General features: G+C 51.8%; 1 protein-coding gene across 1 annotated transcript; it reads right to left on the reverse strand.

The window, feature by feature from the left end:
- Positions 1-6,095: 6,095 nt before the first annotated feature.
- Positions 6,096-14,229, reverse strand: LOC142028246 (uncharacterized). Its single transcript, XM_075022214.1, has 9 exons — positions 13,887-14,229; positions 11,322-11,393; positions 10,785-10,856; positions 10,511-10,582; positions 10,312-10,419; positions 9,006-9,113; positions 8,376-8,444; positions 7,535-7,679; positions 6,096-6,525 (listed from the first exon to the last, which is right to left on the reverse strand). Exons 1-9 carry the CDS (start codon positions 14,020-14,022, stop codon positions 6,096-6,098), a joined length of 1,212 nt encoding a protein of 403 aa, XP_074878315.1. The 5' UTR covers positions 14,023-14,229.
- Between the last annotated feature and the right edge of the window lie 5,661 nt (positions 14,230-19,890).

Below are 19,890 nucleotides of genomic sequence, written 5' to 3' on the forward strand. Positions count from 1 at the left end.
GCTGGGGTTAAACCACGACATCAGCACACGGTAGTATTTTCTCAGTTTATAGCAACAGGAAAACGTTAGTCTGTTTCACACATGGGATTTAATAAAAGTCAGAGGGGGAGGAAATCTCAGGCCAACAGCTACCTGTTGAATTTGGCAAGAAGCCTTTGAAACAGAAAACAGAAGCAAAATGAGCTTTCAAGGAGAACGACTCCCCTGTAAACACTACTGAAGTGTTTTGCAGAAACGCAGATTCTTAGCACACCGCAAGTTTAGCCAACTTCCAGGGGCATGAGCAGTAGGACCACCCTCTTTTAATATTAGAAAGTACCACAGGTTTTCAGGTTAAGGTACAATGACAGTGCTTCCTCCCTTGGAATGACAGATGCTGGCCAACTGGGTTGCATTGCCACTCAGATTTATGCGTGCTTTCTCTCCTTCACTTTTTGGTCAGTCCACTTAGTTCCATACCTAGGCATTAAAAGGTGGTGTTGCATATTTTCCAGATCTTGTCAGCATAGCACCCTTCGTATTGGGATCCTTCACCTTTGTCATGAAACTCTGTGGAATTCCTGTGCTCTTTTTAACTCTGGGAACAGACTCAAATTTTTTGTCCTGTTCAAGAAAAGAGAGGCAGACGTACCTCAAGACCCACACTTAAAATGACATTTCCCTGATGATTTTAAGCAGCAAAAGCCTTTAATCCTCTCCTTTTACCTAGTGTAAGGGTTGCTCAACTGAAATACTTATTTTCCTACATGAATATAGCCAGGATGTTCCAAAGGCTTGAGCGGGGTTTTGAACTCCAGCAACATTCTTTGGCTTAACTTCAGGTTCCTTAAGGCTGACATATCCCTTAGCTCACCATCCACTCAGAGAAGAGACAAACCCGCTGCTCCTCCTCCAAAGCACAATTCAGAGCGAGAGCTTAATCTTGTGCTCTGAATCAGTCACTGGAGAAACCTACACTCGCCGTCTATAGGTGAAGGTTGAATTCATACCTCACGTGTATACCTTCAGTGACTAACGTGAAATGGTATCAATACTCAACCAGGGACTTAGTGTAATTACAACACGCAAATATGCAATAGATGGGGTCAAGAGAAATGTCTTGGTTTGATACAAAATAATAAAAACAGTGAACTGTCATTAAAAAGAGTGGAAAACAGAAAAAATTCCAGTAATACTGAAGTATATGAAAATACGCATGAAAGTTCATAGAGAAAGATCTATGGACATACTTAATGTCTAAGACCTAGAAAGAAAATTCCACCTTTATAATTCCAGCTTCCCTTTGAATTTGGAAGGGCTTTGCAACATTGCCATATAACCTCTGCCTTTCACCCCAAGAGAAACAATTCTTAATATGAGTGTTCATGTATTTGTTGCATAACTGCCCAGGTAAAATAATTAACACCTAGAGTAACACCAGAAGTCCCCCACAATCATACCCCATTTTTCGAGCAGTTCTTTATATAGTGGCTAGGTCTTCCGCAACAAAAGCAAGTATATGATGGTGGAGGTGGACCCAAGGGTTTCTTCATGTAACTAAAAGGTTTGAGGGGGAAAAAAGAAAAAGGTAGGCACGTGTCTCTCTTGTTAAAACACACATCTCTGCCATTTTCCCATAATCTTCAAAGAACAGATTGGACATGATCAACACTTACTTGACCGGATCGTATTCATGGCAGGACTGTACCATCAAAGCTTTTAGTTCATCTTCTCGGAAGCACTGGCTTCAGCCAGATTGGCAGTCTGTTTCACAGGTAATTATTTGACACGCACATTGGAAACACATTTAAGCCCACACAGCCAAAGACAACACCACTCACCCCATCCTGTAAAGAACAGCACAGCACTAGCTGAGGTTGCATGAAAACAGCAGCTTACATAAAATATAGCTGTACTGAAGATGTTCTGGGGAGTCCTTACGCCATTACAGGCTTTATACGTGCCTGTTAACCTACCTGAAAAGAGCATCCTAGGGCACTCAAAACCTTAGGCTCTCTTTGAGCCTTCCACGAAGACTTGTGTAACTAATCCAATTTTCTCCCAAGTGGACTGAGGCCATGTGCAGCAAAAATTACACTATCCAGTATTTTTAAGCTGATTTTTAAGCTCCAGCCTAGTTGAAGGAGGAGACATCCACTGTACGCTTAATCGAGAAAGATGTATGCAAGGTTCATTATTTAATTCAATTTTGCAGCATTCAAAGACACACAACTTAAGATTTGGGGAAGTTGCTTTTGCTTGCTGAAATTCAGCTTCCGATACAGAAGCACGGTTTAACCTTCAGGTGCACAACCTCTCTTAAATCCTCCACAGAGCTGACGGGGATAGGCACGTCTTGCGTCCCTGAATACCTGGGACTAGGAAAAGGCCTTCTCAGAACGTGTCTTCCCGGCCTTAAAAAGGATGAGACATCCAGCAACCACCCTTACCATGTGTATTCTAAGAGAAAAAGAAATACTGGCAACACTGTTTATCATGGGGAGGAGGAATACAGCTGGAAAACCGTGAAGAAAACCATGGAACAGCAACACAGGATTCTGGATGCAATGTGTGTTATTTCATGAAAAACAACTTGAAATAAAAAATGATGGTTGGGGAGTTGTGCATAGTAACATGTAGCTGGAGTAGGGTCAGAATACTTAAACCAGGGAATTAGAAAGATATTTTGAACATTGGCAGATATACTACAGATAGTAATTCAGGAGCAGAGCGCAAAAAAAAAACCTCCTAAGGGAAGATTCATAATGGCCTCTTTCATACACACAGCATTTCTTTCTGTGGAGGCGAGAGCAGGCTGAAAACCACAGAAGACAGCCAGGAAGAGCAGAAAATTCAGGGCAGTAAATACACAAACTGCAAAGCATGTTCTAGCTTGACCTCGCACAGGGTCACATGTACCCTCATTTCCCAAGAGCCGGTGTGACGGGTACACTCAACCCCATAACCAAACTAGCCGTAGTTTGGTACAGGCTCCAAAGGAGGTAAAGGAGCCATAGCCAGGCCAAGAACTCCTCTAGTTTCAATCTCTTCTCTGAAAAACCCACAAAGGAGCCGAGTGACCCAGTGAGCACCGCTGCCTATCACCTTGGAACACTCATCAGGCGATTAACACAGGAATAGCGGGTGGTTTTTCCAAGACTCATTTATCAAGGAGCAAAAAAAGTTGTGGGCACAGGGAGTCTCATGCATACCCTTCCCATTGCATGTGATTTGACTAGGAGCCAGCCACTTTATCCCATAAATATGACAGCCTAAGGGAGCCTTCTTTCAGCTCTCCCTCCTAGGCAGCGTGGCTGCATGGCAGTGATCTCCCCTCGAGCTGGGACGCCTCTCAAGGTTGCTCCTCGAGGCATAGAGGCCTGTTCTCAATAGCAGATCTTTGCTAAGTGACTGACAGCATGCTGAGTTCATACTAAGGAAACAGTACTAATCCACGTAGCTACTTAATATTAACTATTATAAACTTTGTACAGATAATTCCATTAGACAAACTGTTGTCCAAGTCTGAGACTAAGATTGGACCGAGCCGCACCTAGGCTCCATAAGGAGTTTAGAAAGCAAGGGGGTCCCCTCTGAACCTCACGACTCAACGGGAGGGTCTTCCTTACCCTTTTGCATCTCCGGTCTCTGTGTGAATCCTTCCACCTCGATTCTAACTCAGTTCTCCTTCGTACGTTTCTTCCGTGCCGTAATTAATAAGGCAAACCTTGCCGTCCAACTTACTGAACCTCGGGAAACCACTGTCAAACTTTGTTAAATTCCTCGTATTTATTGAACTCTGTCAAATTATTATTTCACCTCAATAAAACACACTGATGCTTCTCTCCTCCTGAGCGAGGTGCTTTCCGCCCCTTGGCAAGAGATTGGCGCAGCCGGCAGGATCCTGAATCTGGACTCATGACAGCCCACAGCACAGCCTGCATGGGGTGAAAGGCATGCATCAGACCTCAGGGCCATCACACCCACAGGGAGGCCTGGGGACAGCAAGGGCACCTGCTGTGTCCCCACCAGAGCACGCCTGCGGAGAGACGGCCTTCGGGAAGGGCCCTTCGGTCCGGAGCTGTTCCCTTGGCAGCGCTTGCGAGGTGTGCGTGCAGCTCTGCCGTCCCTCAGTGCTGCTGTGGGGTCTGCGCCTGCTCGGGGAGGGAGGGAGGGAGAGGAGCTGCCCCGCGTTTGCTCTGGGTCGGCAAATCTTTCCCAAAAGGCGGGTCTGTCTGTGCTGCCAGCCACAGCCCTGGGCAGGAGGAGCTGTGTGACAGGAGCCCAAACCCCTCACAAATCCCCCCGTCCCCTCACAGACCCCAAACCCATCAAATCTCCTCACGGATCCCCCCAGACTCCTCAGAGACCCCAACATCTTCTCACAAATACACTCACAGACACCCCAAACCCCTCACAGGCCCCCCCCAAACCCCTCAAATACCCTCACGGATCCCCCCAAACACCTCACAGACCCCAACATCCCCTCACAAATCCACTCACAGACCGCCCAAACTGCTCACAAATCCCCCCCATCCCCTCACAGACACCCCCAAACCCCTCAAATCCCCTCACGGATCCCCACAAAACCCTCAGGGACCCCAACATCTCCTCACAAATCCACTCAACACCTCACAAATCCCCTCACAGAACCCCCCCATCCCCTCACAGACCCTGCCAAACCCCTCAGAGACCCCAACATCTCCTCACAAATCCACTCACAGACCCCCACAAACCCTTCGAATCCTCTCGCAGACCCCCCCAAACCCCTCAGAGATCCCAACATCCCCTCACAAATCCACTCACAGACTGCGCAACCCCCCCAAACCCCTCAAATCCCCTCACAGACCCCGCCAAACCCCTCACAGACCCCAACATCTCCTCACAAATACACTCACAGACCCCCCATTGCCTCACACCCCCCCCAAACCCTTCAAATCCCCTCACAGACACCCCCATACCCTTCAGAGGCCCCAACATCCCCTCACAAATACCCTCCACACCTCACAAATCCCCTCACAACCCCTCCATCCCCTCACAGACCCCCCCCAACCCCTCAGAGACGCCAACATCCCCTCACAAATCCACTCGTGGACCGCCCAAGCCCCTCGCAAATCCCCCCCAAAACCCCTCGCAGACCCCAACATCCCCTCACAAATCCCCTCAACACCTCACAACTCCACTCACAGACTCCCCCAAACCCCTCAGAGACCCCGCCAAACCCCTCAGAGACCCCCCAAACCCTTCAAATCCCCTCGCAGACCCCACTAAACACCTCACAGACCCCAACATCCCCTCAACAAATCCAGGCGCGGACCGCCCAAACCCCTCACAGACCCCCCCGCCCCCCACCCACCTGCACTGACCGGGCTGCAAGTGCACATTGCCAGCTCATGTCCAGCTTTTCATCCACCAGCGCACCCCCAGCTTACTCGCTGGCAGGGCAGCATGGGCACAGAGTAGGCCTTGGGGCCGTGCAAGCAGCCTTCAGCAATAGCCAAAACATGGGTGTGCTACCAACACTGGTTTGGTCACACATCCAACACTCGGCACCATATGTGCTGCTAGGAAGAAAATTAAGTCCATCCCAGCCAAAAGCAGTTATGGCTCAATAGCAGCTTGGTGCTGCTCTGTGTTTTATTTCTGGCTTTGCCTTATGTGGTGTATTTGGCGCGCACGCAATGGAGGGGCTGGGGCTGGTATTGCCCTACACAGTACCCCTGTCCTGTGCGCTCCAGGACAAAGCTGGCACAGGGAGCAGAGGTGGGGATGGTGACCTGTTAACGAGCCCCTTTGGTGCCTCTGTGGCTCAGAATTTAGCAGGACAGTCCCACCAGGGAAGCTGGGCTCCCCCAGCCTGTTGGTGGGTCCCATGCCCAGCTCCCTGCCTGCTGACACCGTGGGCATCCAGGTCCCTGTGTGCCCCGATGCGAAGTTCGGCCCAGGATTGGTGAATCCCTGGGTCTGCTGCCATTACGACCTGGACAACTGTGCTACTGATCTGTATTTATTGCTGTGCCATTACTCGGACACGAATGGTCGATCCCTGAAGCTGTCCGTCAGGAGTCTGTCATTGTAGCCCACTGTGCTACTGATCTGTATTTATTGCTGTGCCATTACTCGGACACGAATGGTCGATCCCTGAAGCTGTCCGTCAGGAGTCTGTCATTGTAGCCCAAACCCATACCCTGGTGGGGCTGGCTCAGGCCCTTGCAGGAGGGCCGGCGCGATGGGCTTGGGGCGCGGGCGGGTGGCTTCAATTCCTCTGGGGGCTCGAGGTCGCTGGGCTGGTCCCGCAACAGCCGGCTGGCTGAGTTGGACAGCCATGAGGGCCGGGGTGGAGGCGGGCGGGCCGGGCGGCTGTCCGGGCTGGCGGAGGCCCGTTCCCTGCTGCTCTGTGGCAGGCGGGCCGGTTTTCCAGGCACAGGTGATGGCTCTTGCTGTCGGGTCCAGCTCTCCGGGGTGCTGCAGCGGCTGCTCCGGCTGTCCAGGCCCGAGGAGCAGCTGCTGGTGTCGGACCGGGCTCGCGAAGCTGCGGAGAGGCGCCTGCGGAGAGAGGAGGCTGCTGAGGCCCCACCGCGGCTGTGGGGCCGGGCGGGTGTGAGGGTGCGGGGCAGCACTGGGCGCCTCACGGGGTGCGGATGCCTGGCTGCGCGTGGGAGCTGTGGGCGTGGAGAGCTCCGTGCAGAAAACGGGGCACCCCGCACCCCTCGTCTGGGGCTCTGCTCGCCTGCCCACGGCTCGTCTCCTCTCGGCCCTGACCATCCTGACCTGCCTGCTCTGCACGTGCCTGGAAGGAGACCTGCCCGCGACAGACCGAGGGGACCAAAGCTGGGCACAGCGCTGCAGGGCCAGGAGAGCCTCCTGTTCTCCTTTCTCAGCGTGCCTGGCAGAGACCAGCACTCGGCTCCCCTGCCTGTCCCTGACCAGACAAGGGCACAGCCTCGGCTCTCTGTTCAGCGAGATGCTCTCCATCCTCTCTTCAGAATACGTATCCAAAGAGATACGTACCCCTGCACAGAAAAAAACCCTGCCTGTGCTGAGAACACGCATGCTGGCAGTGCTCAGGTGCAGATGGGACAGGCTGACTCTTTCTCCAAAGCAAGGCCGAGAGCTGGGAAGGCTCCTCACCACGGTCTCAGTTGCTGGGACACCCTGGTCGAGGTGAACCTCTGGGATTTACGGCATCACCCAACAGGGTGATTTCTGCTGGCAGGTTCACTGGCAGAAAGATGTCACTATTGCGCTTCTCACTTTCTATGGCAATGTCATCCCTCGTTTTTCTTCCTGACCTTGCTCATCCTACGTCTGTCGCTGGGTCTGCTCTTGTCGAGGCAGGGTCACTTTTAACTAACACTTGCCACAGGAGGAAGGCGTTTCACAAAAGAGTGCCCATGAATTGAGAGGCCAGTTAAAACATCTTACAGCAGAAATCTCAGTAGAGTTTGGCCAGTAACTGTCTCGGCACTCCACAATACCCTACCTCTAAATGTTTCATGGCTAATAGCAGCCATCTAATACAGAAGTTTGGCAAAAAAACCTCCCAACAACTCACCGTCGTCTCTTCCTCCACAGACAGATCACACAACACAGTATCATCCCAAACAGCACGGAGCCCAGGACCGCCACGGCGCCTTCTATGCAGTAGTACCGGAAATCTTGAGGATCCACAGCATTTGTGTTTCTCTTGTCATCCACACCTGCAGGAACAATTCTGTGCATTAGTGTGTCCTGCACGCTACTGGTAATCTCACAGGAGGTCTGACATTGCCAGGAAATGTTCTTTCTCACTTTGTTAGCATCTCTGCACCAGCAAACATGCTGGGGCTGCAATGTTTCCTTGGTTTCAGTAGAAGCAAAGGAAACTCCCAAAGCCATTGCAAATCAATGCACTCTGGAGCCTCTCTTTCTCCTCAGAGCTTTGCTCACACTGTGGTACGGCTGTAATCCAGTTTTCCCAGTGTCACAGGTTTGCTCCCCCTTCTTGGCCACCCTTCACGTTTGCACACAATTTCTTTTGCGCTCACCCACTTTCACTCCCCAAGGCTTGCTAGTGCTGCTGCCTGGAGGCTCTCTCTGACCCTTTGGGACAAGTTGTCCCACTGAACAGAACTCATGAGGCCAGATGGAGAGCATGTGGGGGAGCGCAGCTGTTTGACCAATCGTTCCTTTGAGCGACACAGACAAAACCCATCCCTGCATCAGGGAGTGCCACCCCCAGCTCTCTCCCCAGCCCATCACCCACACCCTGAGGGGATGGAGTCAGGCCCTCTCAGGAGACACCTGAACCTCGCTCTCTCCCTCTTCGCCTTTCGTCCAGCGTGGGCACTGCTTGCATGCCCCCAGGTTTCAGGACTTGTCTTCCCCTTATGGCCCCCTGCAAGACTGCTAATTACCTGCACTCTTTGGAGAAAATTCGTATCTCCTGGCGTGGTGGGCTTCTCCAGGGCTGGACAGCACTGCCACTGCCAAGAATCAGAGAAAGGTAAAGCCTCAGCATGGCTCAGGCACAGAAGATGCAGGAGGGTGGCACAGGTTCCCTCTAAGCCCATGCCCCATCCGCCAGTGAATCCCTTTGGACCTCAGTTCACAGGAGGGATCCCCCTCTGTTGTGCTTAGGGGGACTCAGGGCAAGCTCTGGGATGCAGGTATTGCAGGAGGCACATTCCATTAAGAGTCGTATTTCCCATCGTCTGCTGTGGGTGGTTCAGATGGCCTCACCCCCAAAACGGTAAAGTTCTCAAATTCCTGTGAACAGGGTGTGGTGGGAGGTGAGCATCTCACTGCATCCACACGGAGGGTTACGAGTGAGTGTCCCTCTGGCACACTGATGGCAGTAACCTCCACACCCCAGAGATGACAGTCATCCTCAGAGAGCCGTTGCTGGCTTCTTTTAGAACACTCGCTCTGTACTAATAATAGTTTGGCTGCTGACAAGATGTGCAGTAGCGGGCACCAGGGGAAGAGGCTGCAGACACACAATGATTTTGATTCATGACACTGGATGACTGAAGGACAGCAATTACCTGGCACGCCTGTTGATTGAATTGCCCCTGTTTTTTCGTCAGAGACTGGCACTGCGTGACTATCTCCTTCCTGAAACGCCTCCTTCTCCACAGTCTCACGGTCCATCTCTTTAGAAAGAAAGTGGCTCACTTTAATTAGAAGTAACCGTTCCTCATCAGGAACGTGGTATCTTCAGGAGGCAATACTTCTCAAAATACATTAATAACGCTTAGAAACAAAGCCTGGGCATTTGGGGGTGCACCTAGTCACTAGTCCAAACGATGTGTCATTCATGGAGAAAAATTTAAGTGCTAGACACTTTCCAGTTTACCAGGAGACAGCAAATCCTGACCTGCTAAGAGACTAGGAGATTGCATGTGATCTTGTTCACATTCCACTTGGTGCATTTTTGGCAAACTTCAAGATGATGGTAAATTACTTCCCTCAGAGGAGACAGGAAGATGCTGTGGCCAGTTCAGGTGGGGAAAGAGTCCTTCTGAGAAGCACTTCCCATCATACCAACTCCACCACATGGTAAGGGTAACAGACACGCATAGTGGACTGAACCGCAAGCTCTTGCAAGCATATTCCGGGCACTTTCACAAGTGGCAGTGAAGAGCCCACAGTCCCCCAAAACAAGAGGAAAACCACAACCAAGTTATCGAAAACACAACTAGAAACAGACAGGCAGACCACCCGACACCGAATTCACAGCCCTTCATTTTAGCTGCCTTCAAGTTAGGTGTCAGGCCTTCAGCTGGGTGTCCAGCTTTCGCCTGTCCCTGACCCCGAGGTGTCACCGAGAGTCCTCAGACATCAAGGAGAACAATGGGGTTAGACCAGGCTGCGAAGCCGGGGTGCTCCCATCCTGCCCAGGGGATGCCTGCAGCCCAGGCAAAGTCTGCTGGTCTCAGTGACCCCAAGCTCCCGGCGCATCCTGTCCACTGGCCAAGGGCACTCTCCCTGCCAGTGACTGGCAGGGTGCTGGCCCTCTCATGGCTTATCAGGAATCGGCTCCTCAGCCAAGTCCCTCACACACTCAAGGTGTGAGCACTGTCAGTTCCTGCCAGCTGGATACCAACGTCTGCCCAGAACAGCTCTGGCCAGTAACGCTGTAACTGGGGCAGCAGCCGTCCCTGGGGCTCAGTTGAACCACAACTGGCAGCAGAGACTCTGCACCATCTCTACAGCTCACCAGCACCTGCAAGGTGTGAAATTTGAGTGTCAGTGCAGTGCGGCTCTGATCGATCCCTTCCTGCTGCACAGGATTCATGTCCATACATGCATCTGAAACCTCAGCTTCCCAAGACTTCTGGTTATACCCACCACGTGCTGCTTTGTCCAGTTCCTTCAGGATTTCCTTTAGGACTTCTGGTGACCGCTGGGAAGATCTTCCTATTTCAGCTTTAGCTTTATACTTTGCTCTTTGAGGACCTTAACAGAAAGTATAAAGTTAAATTTCTCAAGAATAACATACTGAAAACGAGCGCTTAGTCTGTGAAGTCAGTCAGGACTGACTACTCACCCCTAGGATGCCAGGTGAGCTCCAGCGCAGGACCCAGCCGAGAAGCTGGAAGAGCCCTCCCTGTACCCACATCTGCAACCAAACACCCACGAGAAGCTCCCATCATACATTGTGATATACACTGTCATACTGAATAGCAGAACATGTAAGGGGATCACAGAACAACATGGCACACACGATGCAGGCCTATATTCCCACACCTGCAAGAGACATCTTGCTCACATTTGGGCTTCGAGCTGGCAGCTCTCAAAGGAAGTAAAAAGCCATGACGTACCCGTGCGATCTCCCTGCGCGTCAGCCCTGGAACCCGGCTGGGAAGCTGGATAGCCATTGCGTCCAGCCACGTCTGTAAACAAACAGAACAGAGAAGCTCCTGTGAAATATTTCAATAGACTTCTTCAGATGTGAACGGCAATGAATGCAGTTCACACACAGGGTTGCTCCATGGCACTCGTCTCTCCCTGCCACTCAGGAGCACTGTGCAGACCGTTACTGGGTGCCTGGAACATGCCAGTTTAAAACAAACCATGTACAGAGCTGCCGGCAGAAAGGACTCCCTGGAGCCCACACCAGCTCTAAACTCAACCCCAACAAGCCCAATGGCTTTGCAGCAGGCACTGGAAGCAGCGCAGGGTCAGAAAGGCTGGGAAAGAATGTTTTGCAAGGCAGAGCGCCCCAGGCCACATCACTGAGCCTGACCCATTCCCTCTCTGCTCTTCTGCATGTCTAAGCATCAGCCAAGAAAATACTAACTTAAATTTCATATGAACAAATATTAAAACCTAAATGCCCGCTCATTCAAGTGACATACCTGTGGGGTTGCCCTGAGGCTCCCGGACAAGATCCGGCTGAGCAGTCGGGTGGCCATCGGCTACAGGCACAGCTGTAATCAAGCACGTTTCCATTAGAGGCTGTGATCTACCTCTTTCTCAGTGACCTGCAGTCACTGGAGGGGGGTCAGGTAATGACGTGGGACCCAGACATGGGTGGAGGTTTCCAAAGCTGCAGAGGGCCTGGGGGACCTGGGTTCACCCAAGGAGAGCACTGCCGGGCTAGAGCAGGAATGCTCCTGTTTTTCTGAGCAGACATCTCCCAAGGACGGACATCCCTGAGGCTGAAAGTCAGGATTCAGCCAGGGAGCGGCAGAGCCAGGGCCCGGGGCACAGCTGTGACCAGCGCGGGGAAGAAGTGCCCCTGCAGGCTATTACCTGGCCCCTGCGGTGCTGCTCTGGCCCCGACATGCAGGCCAGGGGAAGGCTGCTCTGGGGCAGGGCAGCACAGGGCCGGCTCTGGGGATGGTTCCTCACCCCGCGGTGCTGCTCTCGGCCCCACCGTTCACCTGGAAAATGCCTCTGCAGCGGCTGCAGCCCCCTGCACCTCCCCACGGGACATCTACCTCCCGCTGCCCATGAAGCTGGCCGCGGCTCATCCGGCCCAGCCCGGCCCCGCTGCTCTCACAGCCCTGCCACACCACGACCCCAGCCCCGCTGTCACCCCGAGGTGTGGTGGGTGCTGCGCCACGCTGCCAGCTCTGGGTGCTGGCCCTCGCCTGCCCACCTACCTAATCCCCGCGCTTGCCACGGAGCAGCCCCGACATCCCAGGCTTGCAGGGACACCACAAAGAGGATAAGGAGGCAGGCGGGGGTCATGGCCCCCCACGCCTGCACCATGCCGCCACTGCTGCTGCTGCTGCTGCTGCCGCTGCTGCTGCTGGCACTGCTGGAGCGGTGCCTGTGGCACAGCACTGCACATCACGGCGTGGCACAGCGGGGCTCTGTGACCTCACAGTCCTGCCTTCCCACCGCGGCCACGGCCCTGGGGCACTGCCCCTCCCCCACGTGTGTTGAGTTTTTGGGTTTAGATGAAATTAAGACCCCTTCAGCATCCTAGCTGTCTGCACATCAGCACACTCCCTGCCATCCTTAGGCGCTTTTGGCTACAGCTGCTTCTGTGCTTGCTGTTTGGCCACTGCTCTTCTGTGGATTTCTCTCTGCCTCGGACTCTGAGGACAATTATGTGGGATCCTCTGGGCTGAGGGGAGGGGAAAAAAAGAAACCCATATTATTTCCTATATGTAAATGCTACTGAGGCTACGGGCTGGCCAGACTTGTATGGAGAGCTTTAAACTAGATTTAGTGGGGGAGGAGGAGGAGAAAAGGAAGAACAGGAAGAACAGGAGGAAGACTAAAAGATCTTTCCTTTCCCACAGTGTTGCATATCTGGGGACTGATACAGCATCACTTGCCACCTAGTCAGTGAGAAGAAGTCCAATTCCTCTAAGCAGCTGCAGGTTGGTACCCACCAGCATTGGGTACATGATGCAGATAATAATTCAGCAGGCTGCTGAATGATTGTGAATTCATTTTCACAATCTTTTGGTAAATAACAAGCAAATTAAGCTTAGCGAGTCAGGAGGTAAACTCAAGCATTAATTTCATGTACGAGCAAGAAATTGGTAACTATGGGGAAATGATGTTCAAGGATACAGATAAGACGGTGGAAAACACAGCTTCAAGAAGTCATTCATCTACTGTCTTCGCTAACAACCCTAGAGTCCAGCATTATGGGGCCCATCTCTGCAACAGGGGCTATTTCCAATTTGAGCTACTCTTCAACACCAAATGGGAGGCTATAAATTGCCTCCCACAGGTGGAACTGCACCATCAGGAATCCTGCTGTATGACTGCCAGATAAAGTGACTTCAAAAGCTGGAGGTGGGAATCCAATTCCAGGTAAAAAAAAAAAATAATAAAAAAAAATCTTATCACTACTGCAATTCTTGATGTCCTCTGTTCATACCTGGAACATTTTATGTACCTACATCTCTTAACCACACTAGAGAACACGCTGAGGCAGGAAGGGTTGCAGATGTAGCTCATCGAGTCTAAACCACAGCTGCCTTTAAGGATGTATGGCCTCACTTTAGCTTTCATTGTGCAAAACAATCCCTAGTGTCACACTGATGCAGCCTGCTTTATTTCTGAGTGCAACAAGCCCTCAAATCCCACATTTGTGGTTTCATGAGCACAATTCTGCTGGATCAGTCCGTTCAAGAGAAAACAGGCTGCCTAGCAAGTATCTCAAAAGTTCCCAGGAAAGGATTAGTCTGAGAACTTGAGAAGCCATCTGACCTGGAAGGAGAAGTCCCTGAATCGGATGGGACAAAGACAGGCAACAGGACATTCTCTAGTCTCACGAGGCCGAGCTGTGTGCTGAAGAAAGGGCACTGTGACATGAGCTTCTGGTGGAGTCCTTGGTACCACAGGAGTGGCCCCCCCAGATCTCAGTTCAGGGATTTACTTGGTTTCAACCCCACCACGCCTCGTATCAGCAATGGGAAGACAGTGGATCTCAAGTAAAGGCAATGGGCTCTCACCCCGATCCAGATCCACAGTGGTCCGTCTTCTACATAGCCTGTGCAAGCCTATCCCTGGGAGCTTGGACTTCTCTGGCCCAAGGCTCAGCCTGTAGCTCTTTCTCGAGAAAGCAGTCCCAGCACCTCTCGTCATCATTCTTCACAGGCGTCAGTTCCACAGTGGACATCGGGCAGACTGACGCCTAGAACAAAGCTTGCTGGGGAGGATGCTGCCTTCAGACTTCTCCCTTTCTTGGAGGCTGAGGTACCTCGACTGAACAACAGGGATAAGCCAAAAAGTAGTCAGTGTCCTTGCGCTAACAAAATCACACAAGAGCCCAAAGGCAGATGCCTTCCCTGCTCTCAGTCCCACCTGTTCAACAGCTCAAAATCTTCCCAAAGCAGACAAATCAGCCTACCAGATAAGGCATGAAGCCACACACCAGCCAACAACATTGACCCCATGCCAGACAAAGGCACAGGCAGAACCAAGCAAGAAACTCACAGGCAACCTTTGCACCGAGTTTGAGCTAGAAGCACTAAGCTAGCACAGGACTACAGCAACCACCACTGCCAAACACGGCCCAAACTGTCAATGACATTGCAGTTTTACATGTGTCCTGGTGAGACGCTTCTGCCTTTCACTCCTACACTGCATTCTTTAGTACAGGAATAGGCGCCTGGTTAATCTTCTACTTAACAGGTTACTAGATTATTCAGCTATCCAAAACAGAGGGAGTGAGAGAGTGTCCTGGGTTCAGCTGCGATAGACTTAATTCTCACAGGACAGAGAGAAAGAGAGAAATGCAGATGAACTAAACTACAAAATAGTATCATTGACTACAAAGCAAAAGACCCAGAGACCAGCTGTTGCTTTTACAGGGACAAAAGCAGATGCAGGAAGAAGTACATGGAATTGTTTGCAGGTGAAAACCTAGCACGGGACTAAAGATTCATGATCTTACCCAGTGTTGCTAGAAGGCAAAGGATGCTATCAGAGCTACTCTGACGTGTGCCGAGACATTTAATAAATTCAAGCTGCTGTTTCCATCCAGCTTAAAAACGTTAACTTACATCTCTCTCCTGTTTCTGAACATCCAGATAGCGAACTATCACCACAAGCCTCGTTCACTAGACATTTTCTGACAAACTGCTTTGTGACAAAAAGCAACAAGACGATTCAACAGGAGCACAGGCTGTGCGAATTCAGTGCTTGCCAGCAACCTCCTACAGAGCAGAAACTAAGGTGATCCCAAGGAAAGTTAGAGACCTTGCGAAGTGATGCAAGTGCCACAGCAACTCCACTGGCAGAAAACCTCTTGAGCTTCAGCTGGACTTGGGAAGGGAGTTCCTAAAGCCTCCTTCAGACAAACCACCAGAACAGTAAAAAAAAACAGCCAGAAGAAACATACACAAACCAAAGGCCCCTATCCAAACCCTGAAAATGCAAACAAGTTAAAAAAGGAATCTCAAAAAAAAAAAAAAAAAAAAAAAAGACCACCCAGGACACAAGACAAGGCAAAAATAACATAACTCCAAGAACCCAGGGCCAACAAACCCACAGCCAGTCCGTAACAGTAACATGCTTTAATCCTAATGCGCTTAAACTCTGACATCCTGTAATCCTGCCATCCCATAGCCCTAGCACACTGCAATGCTAGCATACCATAACCTGAACTCATTGTAGCCCTAAGATATCACAAACGGAATACAAACTCCCTGGACATCTCTGCCAGAGCCTGCAGGTGGCCCCAGATCTCAGACATCATAACTTTGAAGTGGGAGTGGGACAGAGCTACCAGGACATCACCAGCATCCACCTTCACATCATCCATCACACTCCAAAAAAGTGCCTGGCTTAAATGCTCCATGGGAGAAAGGCACTCGGAGACGCTGAACCGGCCAACCATGGCCACGGGGCTTCAGCTCATCATTTCTGTGTCAGAGCCAGCAGGCAGATGACCCCGTCCTCCCTGTGAGACCCCTCAGGGCAGCCGTACCCGGCTCCAGGGGGCTAGATACGGCCTTGGCTCTAGGGGGAGATGCTGCCTGGGACCACGATCTCTCACGGGGGCACTGGGAAACCCTCCTCAGGCCTGGATGCCTGAGAAACATCTCTGCACTGCTCCGTATCTCACAAAACCAGGGGCAGAGGAAGGCTGCTTTGCTGGCCTCCGAGAGAACCAGCTCACCTGGGCTCCTCTGTGGCCACCGGGCGCCTTTGCTGTCAGGCAGCTCTCAGCGCTGCTCTGCAATCGGCTCTCACCTCCCTGAAGGACGCTCTCCAGCGCACGGTACATCTCCACTGGGTCTCCCTGGGGACAAAGATCAAAAGGGAGGGATGGGGTTTGCTTTGCCCCCATTCCCAGGCTGCCACAAGAGAAACCTGCCACCCCCTAAATCAGCTGTGGCATGTGGACACCATGCATGAGCTGCAGACGTGGACGGCAGTGGGGCTGTGGGGAGCAGGCAGGCTGTTCTGGGGTGCCCCCAGTGCTGGCAGAAAGCAGAGCTGGAGAGAACAGGGGGAAGCCCAGGGCAGCCAGCAGCTGGTGGTGGGGCCCAGCAGGAAGCAGTGCCACTGGCCCCGGCATGGTCCTGAGCCATCTCCCAATGGGTGAGTCTTTAACCCAGCCTAAAAAGAGGAAAAATTGACCAGAATTCAGCTGTACTCAAGTTTTTTGCAGGCAGCATGTTTTTTTGAGCCACCTGGTGCTGCCGTGCCTGGGGAACACTCCAGAAACAGGGCGGCTGCCTGTACTTGCAGGCAGGCGGTGGAGCGTGTGCAGCAGGAGCGAGTGGTGGTTGGTGCAGCTGTTGAATGGGTTCAGGCTTTAAATGTGTCCAGACTGGTATGCCTGGTTCCTTTTTCCTTGCAGTTTGTATTTAGAGCTTAAACAGTATTCTTTCTAAAAGCAAAAACATCAAGCAAAAAAAACCCAACCCAAAACCAGCTGGGTGAATTTCCCCCTTCCCCCCCCCAGCTGTCCTGTTTTGCCCTTAGTCCTGGCCACTATGCAAGGCAATGCTCATCACCAATATTAGGGCACAGGACTGGGACCAGGACAGGGCTTTGGCAGGCAGCACGTTCCTCGAGGCTCCCGGTAATGCAGTTCCTGGGGAGTGCTCAAGAAATGGGGGCAGTTGCCCAGAATTGCTATTTTTGGTCTCTCCCCATCACGCTCTGTCTGGCTCCCTGCCCCCACTTTTTATTTCCTCCCTTTCTCCACTATTTTCTTCTTTCTCTTTCTTTCTCTGTCTCACTCCCTGTCTGTATTTCCTCATTCCTCTCTCTCCTGCAGCCTGTCTCCTCGTTCCTGCCTGTATCCCCTGCTCAGCTGGCTGGGCCTTCTCTCTTCTCTCTGGGCCTCCATCCTGCTCCCCACCCCCTTCTGCTCCCCCGCCATCTTCATCCTGGAGACCACGGCTGTTCTGTCCTTCTCCCCCTCCTTGTCCTGATCCGCATCCCTCTGTTTCTCAGGCTCTCTGGGCTGTTTCCTGTCCTTCCCTTGCTCTCTGTCCCTGCCTCTCCCTTTCTTTCTCTCTTCCGTGCCTTTCTCCTCTCACCCTTCCCCTCCGTCCCTCTCTCCTGCTCCCTGTCCCACCTCTGTCCACCGCTCTGTCCCCCCTTCTCCTCCTCTTTCTCTTTCTCTCTTTCTTCTGACATAGAGAATGAACTGCTAATTGCTTAATGATTGTCTCTCTGTAACTTTACATACCAAAGACTGGTGTTCATCAAGGATTAAGCCTGTCAGAGACTGCTACTTGGGAGTGATGAGCAAGAAGGAACCATGAACAATCACAAAACTTAATTAAATGTTTGATGTATTTACGATCTTGTTAAGAAGGCACAAGTAGAGACCTTGCTTGAATAGATAGGGCCAGAAAAGAGAAGAACTCCTGCCTTTGTTCTCGACCTTGTAGATAATTTAGCTTAAACTAACCATATGGTTTTACACCACTAATGAGAACTTAGATAATAAGAGCACTAACGAGCACTGATGTATCAACATATGTAAAAGACCATACTGCGCAGAATCACCTGAGGCGGGTCAAATAGCGGACAAGACTATGGAAGACCACCAGAGACCTTCAATGCGCCTGCGTAAAAGACATCTGCATATGCTAATAGCTTCCCAGAAAACTAATGAATATGTACAACATTTCTCGGAAATCTAATGAATACCTATGTAGAACATGTACTTAACCTGCACAATTAGGCCCGACGGCACGCACGACTTTGGTGGGACTACCCCCCGTGCTGCCCAGCGCTGAATAAACATACCTACTTTACAATCTCACTGATTGTGGAGTCTGTTTTCCGCACGTCAGTTCTTCTTCTTCTTCTTCTCCTCCTCCTCCTCCTCCTCCTCCTCTTTGTCCTTGTCCTCGTCCTCGTCCTCGTCCTCATCCTCCCCGGGGCAGGCGGCCATGGGGCCTGTGGGGGGCGGGGCCCGGCCGGGGACGGTGTCCCTGCAGGGTCAGGCAGCAGGAAGGAGCGCCCCGGGGCATGCTGGGAGCTGTAGTCCTGGGGCACGGGGCTGCCGGGGGCCCTGGTGGTTCCCGGGGCATGCTGAATCCAGCGATTCAGTTTACAAGAAGCACAGCACCGTGTGAGCCCGCTGTGTATTTATAAAAACGGCTACAAATACTAAAGCTCTGCAGGGACCGCTGACCCACACAGAGGCTGTGTTTTCTGAAGAGGGAGTCTGTGTGAAACCCACAAACCCAGGACTGCGACCCCCCTCACCCTGCCCCTTCTCTCCTTCCCTCAGCCGGGCCCGGCTCCCACACCCCCACGCCCGCCCAAGGGCCTCGCTCGCCTCACGGGCAGCCCCAGCCCTCACCTCAGCCGGGCCGCAGCTGGAGCAGAGACTGCAGAGACCAACATGGCCGCCCGGCAGCCCCGTGCCCCAGGACTACAGCTCCCAGCATGCCCCGGGAACCACCAAGGCCCCCGGCAGCCCCGTGCCCCAGGACTACAGCTCCCAGCATGCCCCGGGAACCACCAGGGCCCCCGGCAGCCCCGTGCCCCAGGACTACAGCTCCCAGCATGCCCCGGGGCGCTCCTTCCTGCTGCCTGACCCTGCAGGGACACCGTCCCCGGCCCGGCCCCGGCCCCCGCAGGCCTCATGGCCGCCTGCCTGGGGGAGGACGAGGACGAGGGCGAGGGCGAGGACGAGGAGGAGGGGAAGGACAAAGGGGCAGGACGATGAAGCCCCGTGGGGCAGGAACCTGTGAGTCAGGTTCCCTTCTGCACTCAGCATGAAAGGCCTTGTGAGATATTGTCCTGACACAAAGAACCCCAAACATTCATGAAATGCAAATCAGACCCATACCTCCAATCCCACATGTAATGAGGTAAGAGAGATTTTACAATAGCCAATATATTTTCAGCCTGTATCTCAAGATAAGATGATAGCTTTTTCACAGACTTTGAGCAATACAAAAACCAGGACTAAAACACCCTACCAAACACCACAAGATCCAAGATAGAAATCACAATTTTTGCTGGGTAACATCAGCACCACCTTTTTTCTTTCCTTCTTGAAAGACTTCCATTCCTCTACCGATTTTAGTATTTTCCCGTGAAACAAAAGTGTTCTAGATGCTTGTCTTATAAAAAGGCTTTAGTGAATAACTCTAGTTTTAAAGATTACAACCAAATGATCTTTTTCTTCTTTCCTGCTGAGATTCCTGACTTTTGTAAGCCTCTGGATTTCACCTCTACTGCAGGAGAACAATGCTTATGAATTTTTAAAATGTGAAATGCAAGTACAAGATGAATAGAATTTTGAACACACACTATTACACTATGAGCGATTACCCACAAAAAGTAGGGAACACATACAAATGCTTAGGCGTTTAAGATGATTGCTACCCCTGTCTCACAAAGCCGTTTTTTTCCTGCTGCTTTATTCCACATTCCCTTGGTTGTAAGTTAGTTCGGTGCATCCTTCTTTGCACTGTAGCTGTTTTCTTCCTTCAGAAATGAAGGGGAAAAACCTATGTATGTTCTTTCTGT

This window comes from Buteo buteo, unplaced genomic scaffold (genome assembly GCF_964188355.1).
Source record: "Buteo buteo unplaced genomic scaffold, bButBut1.hap1.1 HAP1_SCAFFOLD_216, whole genome shotgun sequence".
NCBI lineage: Eukaryota > Metazoa > Chordata > Aves > Accipitriformes > Accipitridae > Buteo > Buteo buteo.

Bases quoted from the DNA above. Each gene is read 5' to 3' on its own strand.
- LOC142028246 (XM_075022214.1), bottom strand. From the start codon at position 14,022: ATGATGACGAGAGGTGCTGGGACTGCTTTCTCGAGAAAGAGCTACAGG. The intron at 10,857-11,321 runs GTATGTCACTTG...GTTTGTTTACAG, and splicing joins GCCTCAGGGCAACCCCACAG to ACGTGGCTGGACGCAATGGC. The intron at 8,445-9,005 runs GTAATTGCTGTC...GATTCTTGGCAG, and splicing joins TCAATCAACAGGCGTGCCAG to TGGCAGTGCTGTCCAGCCCT.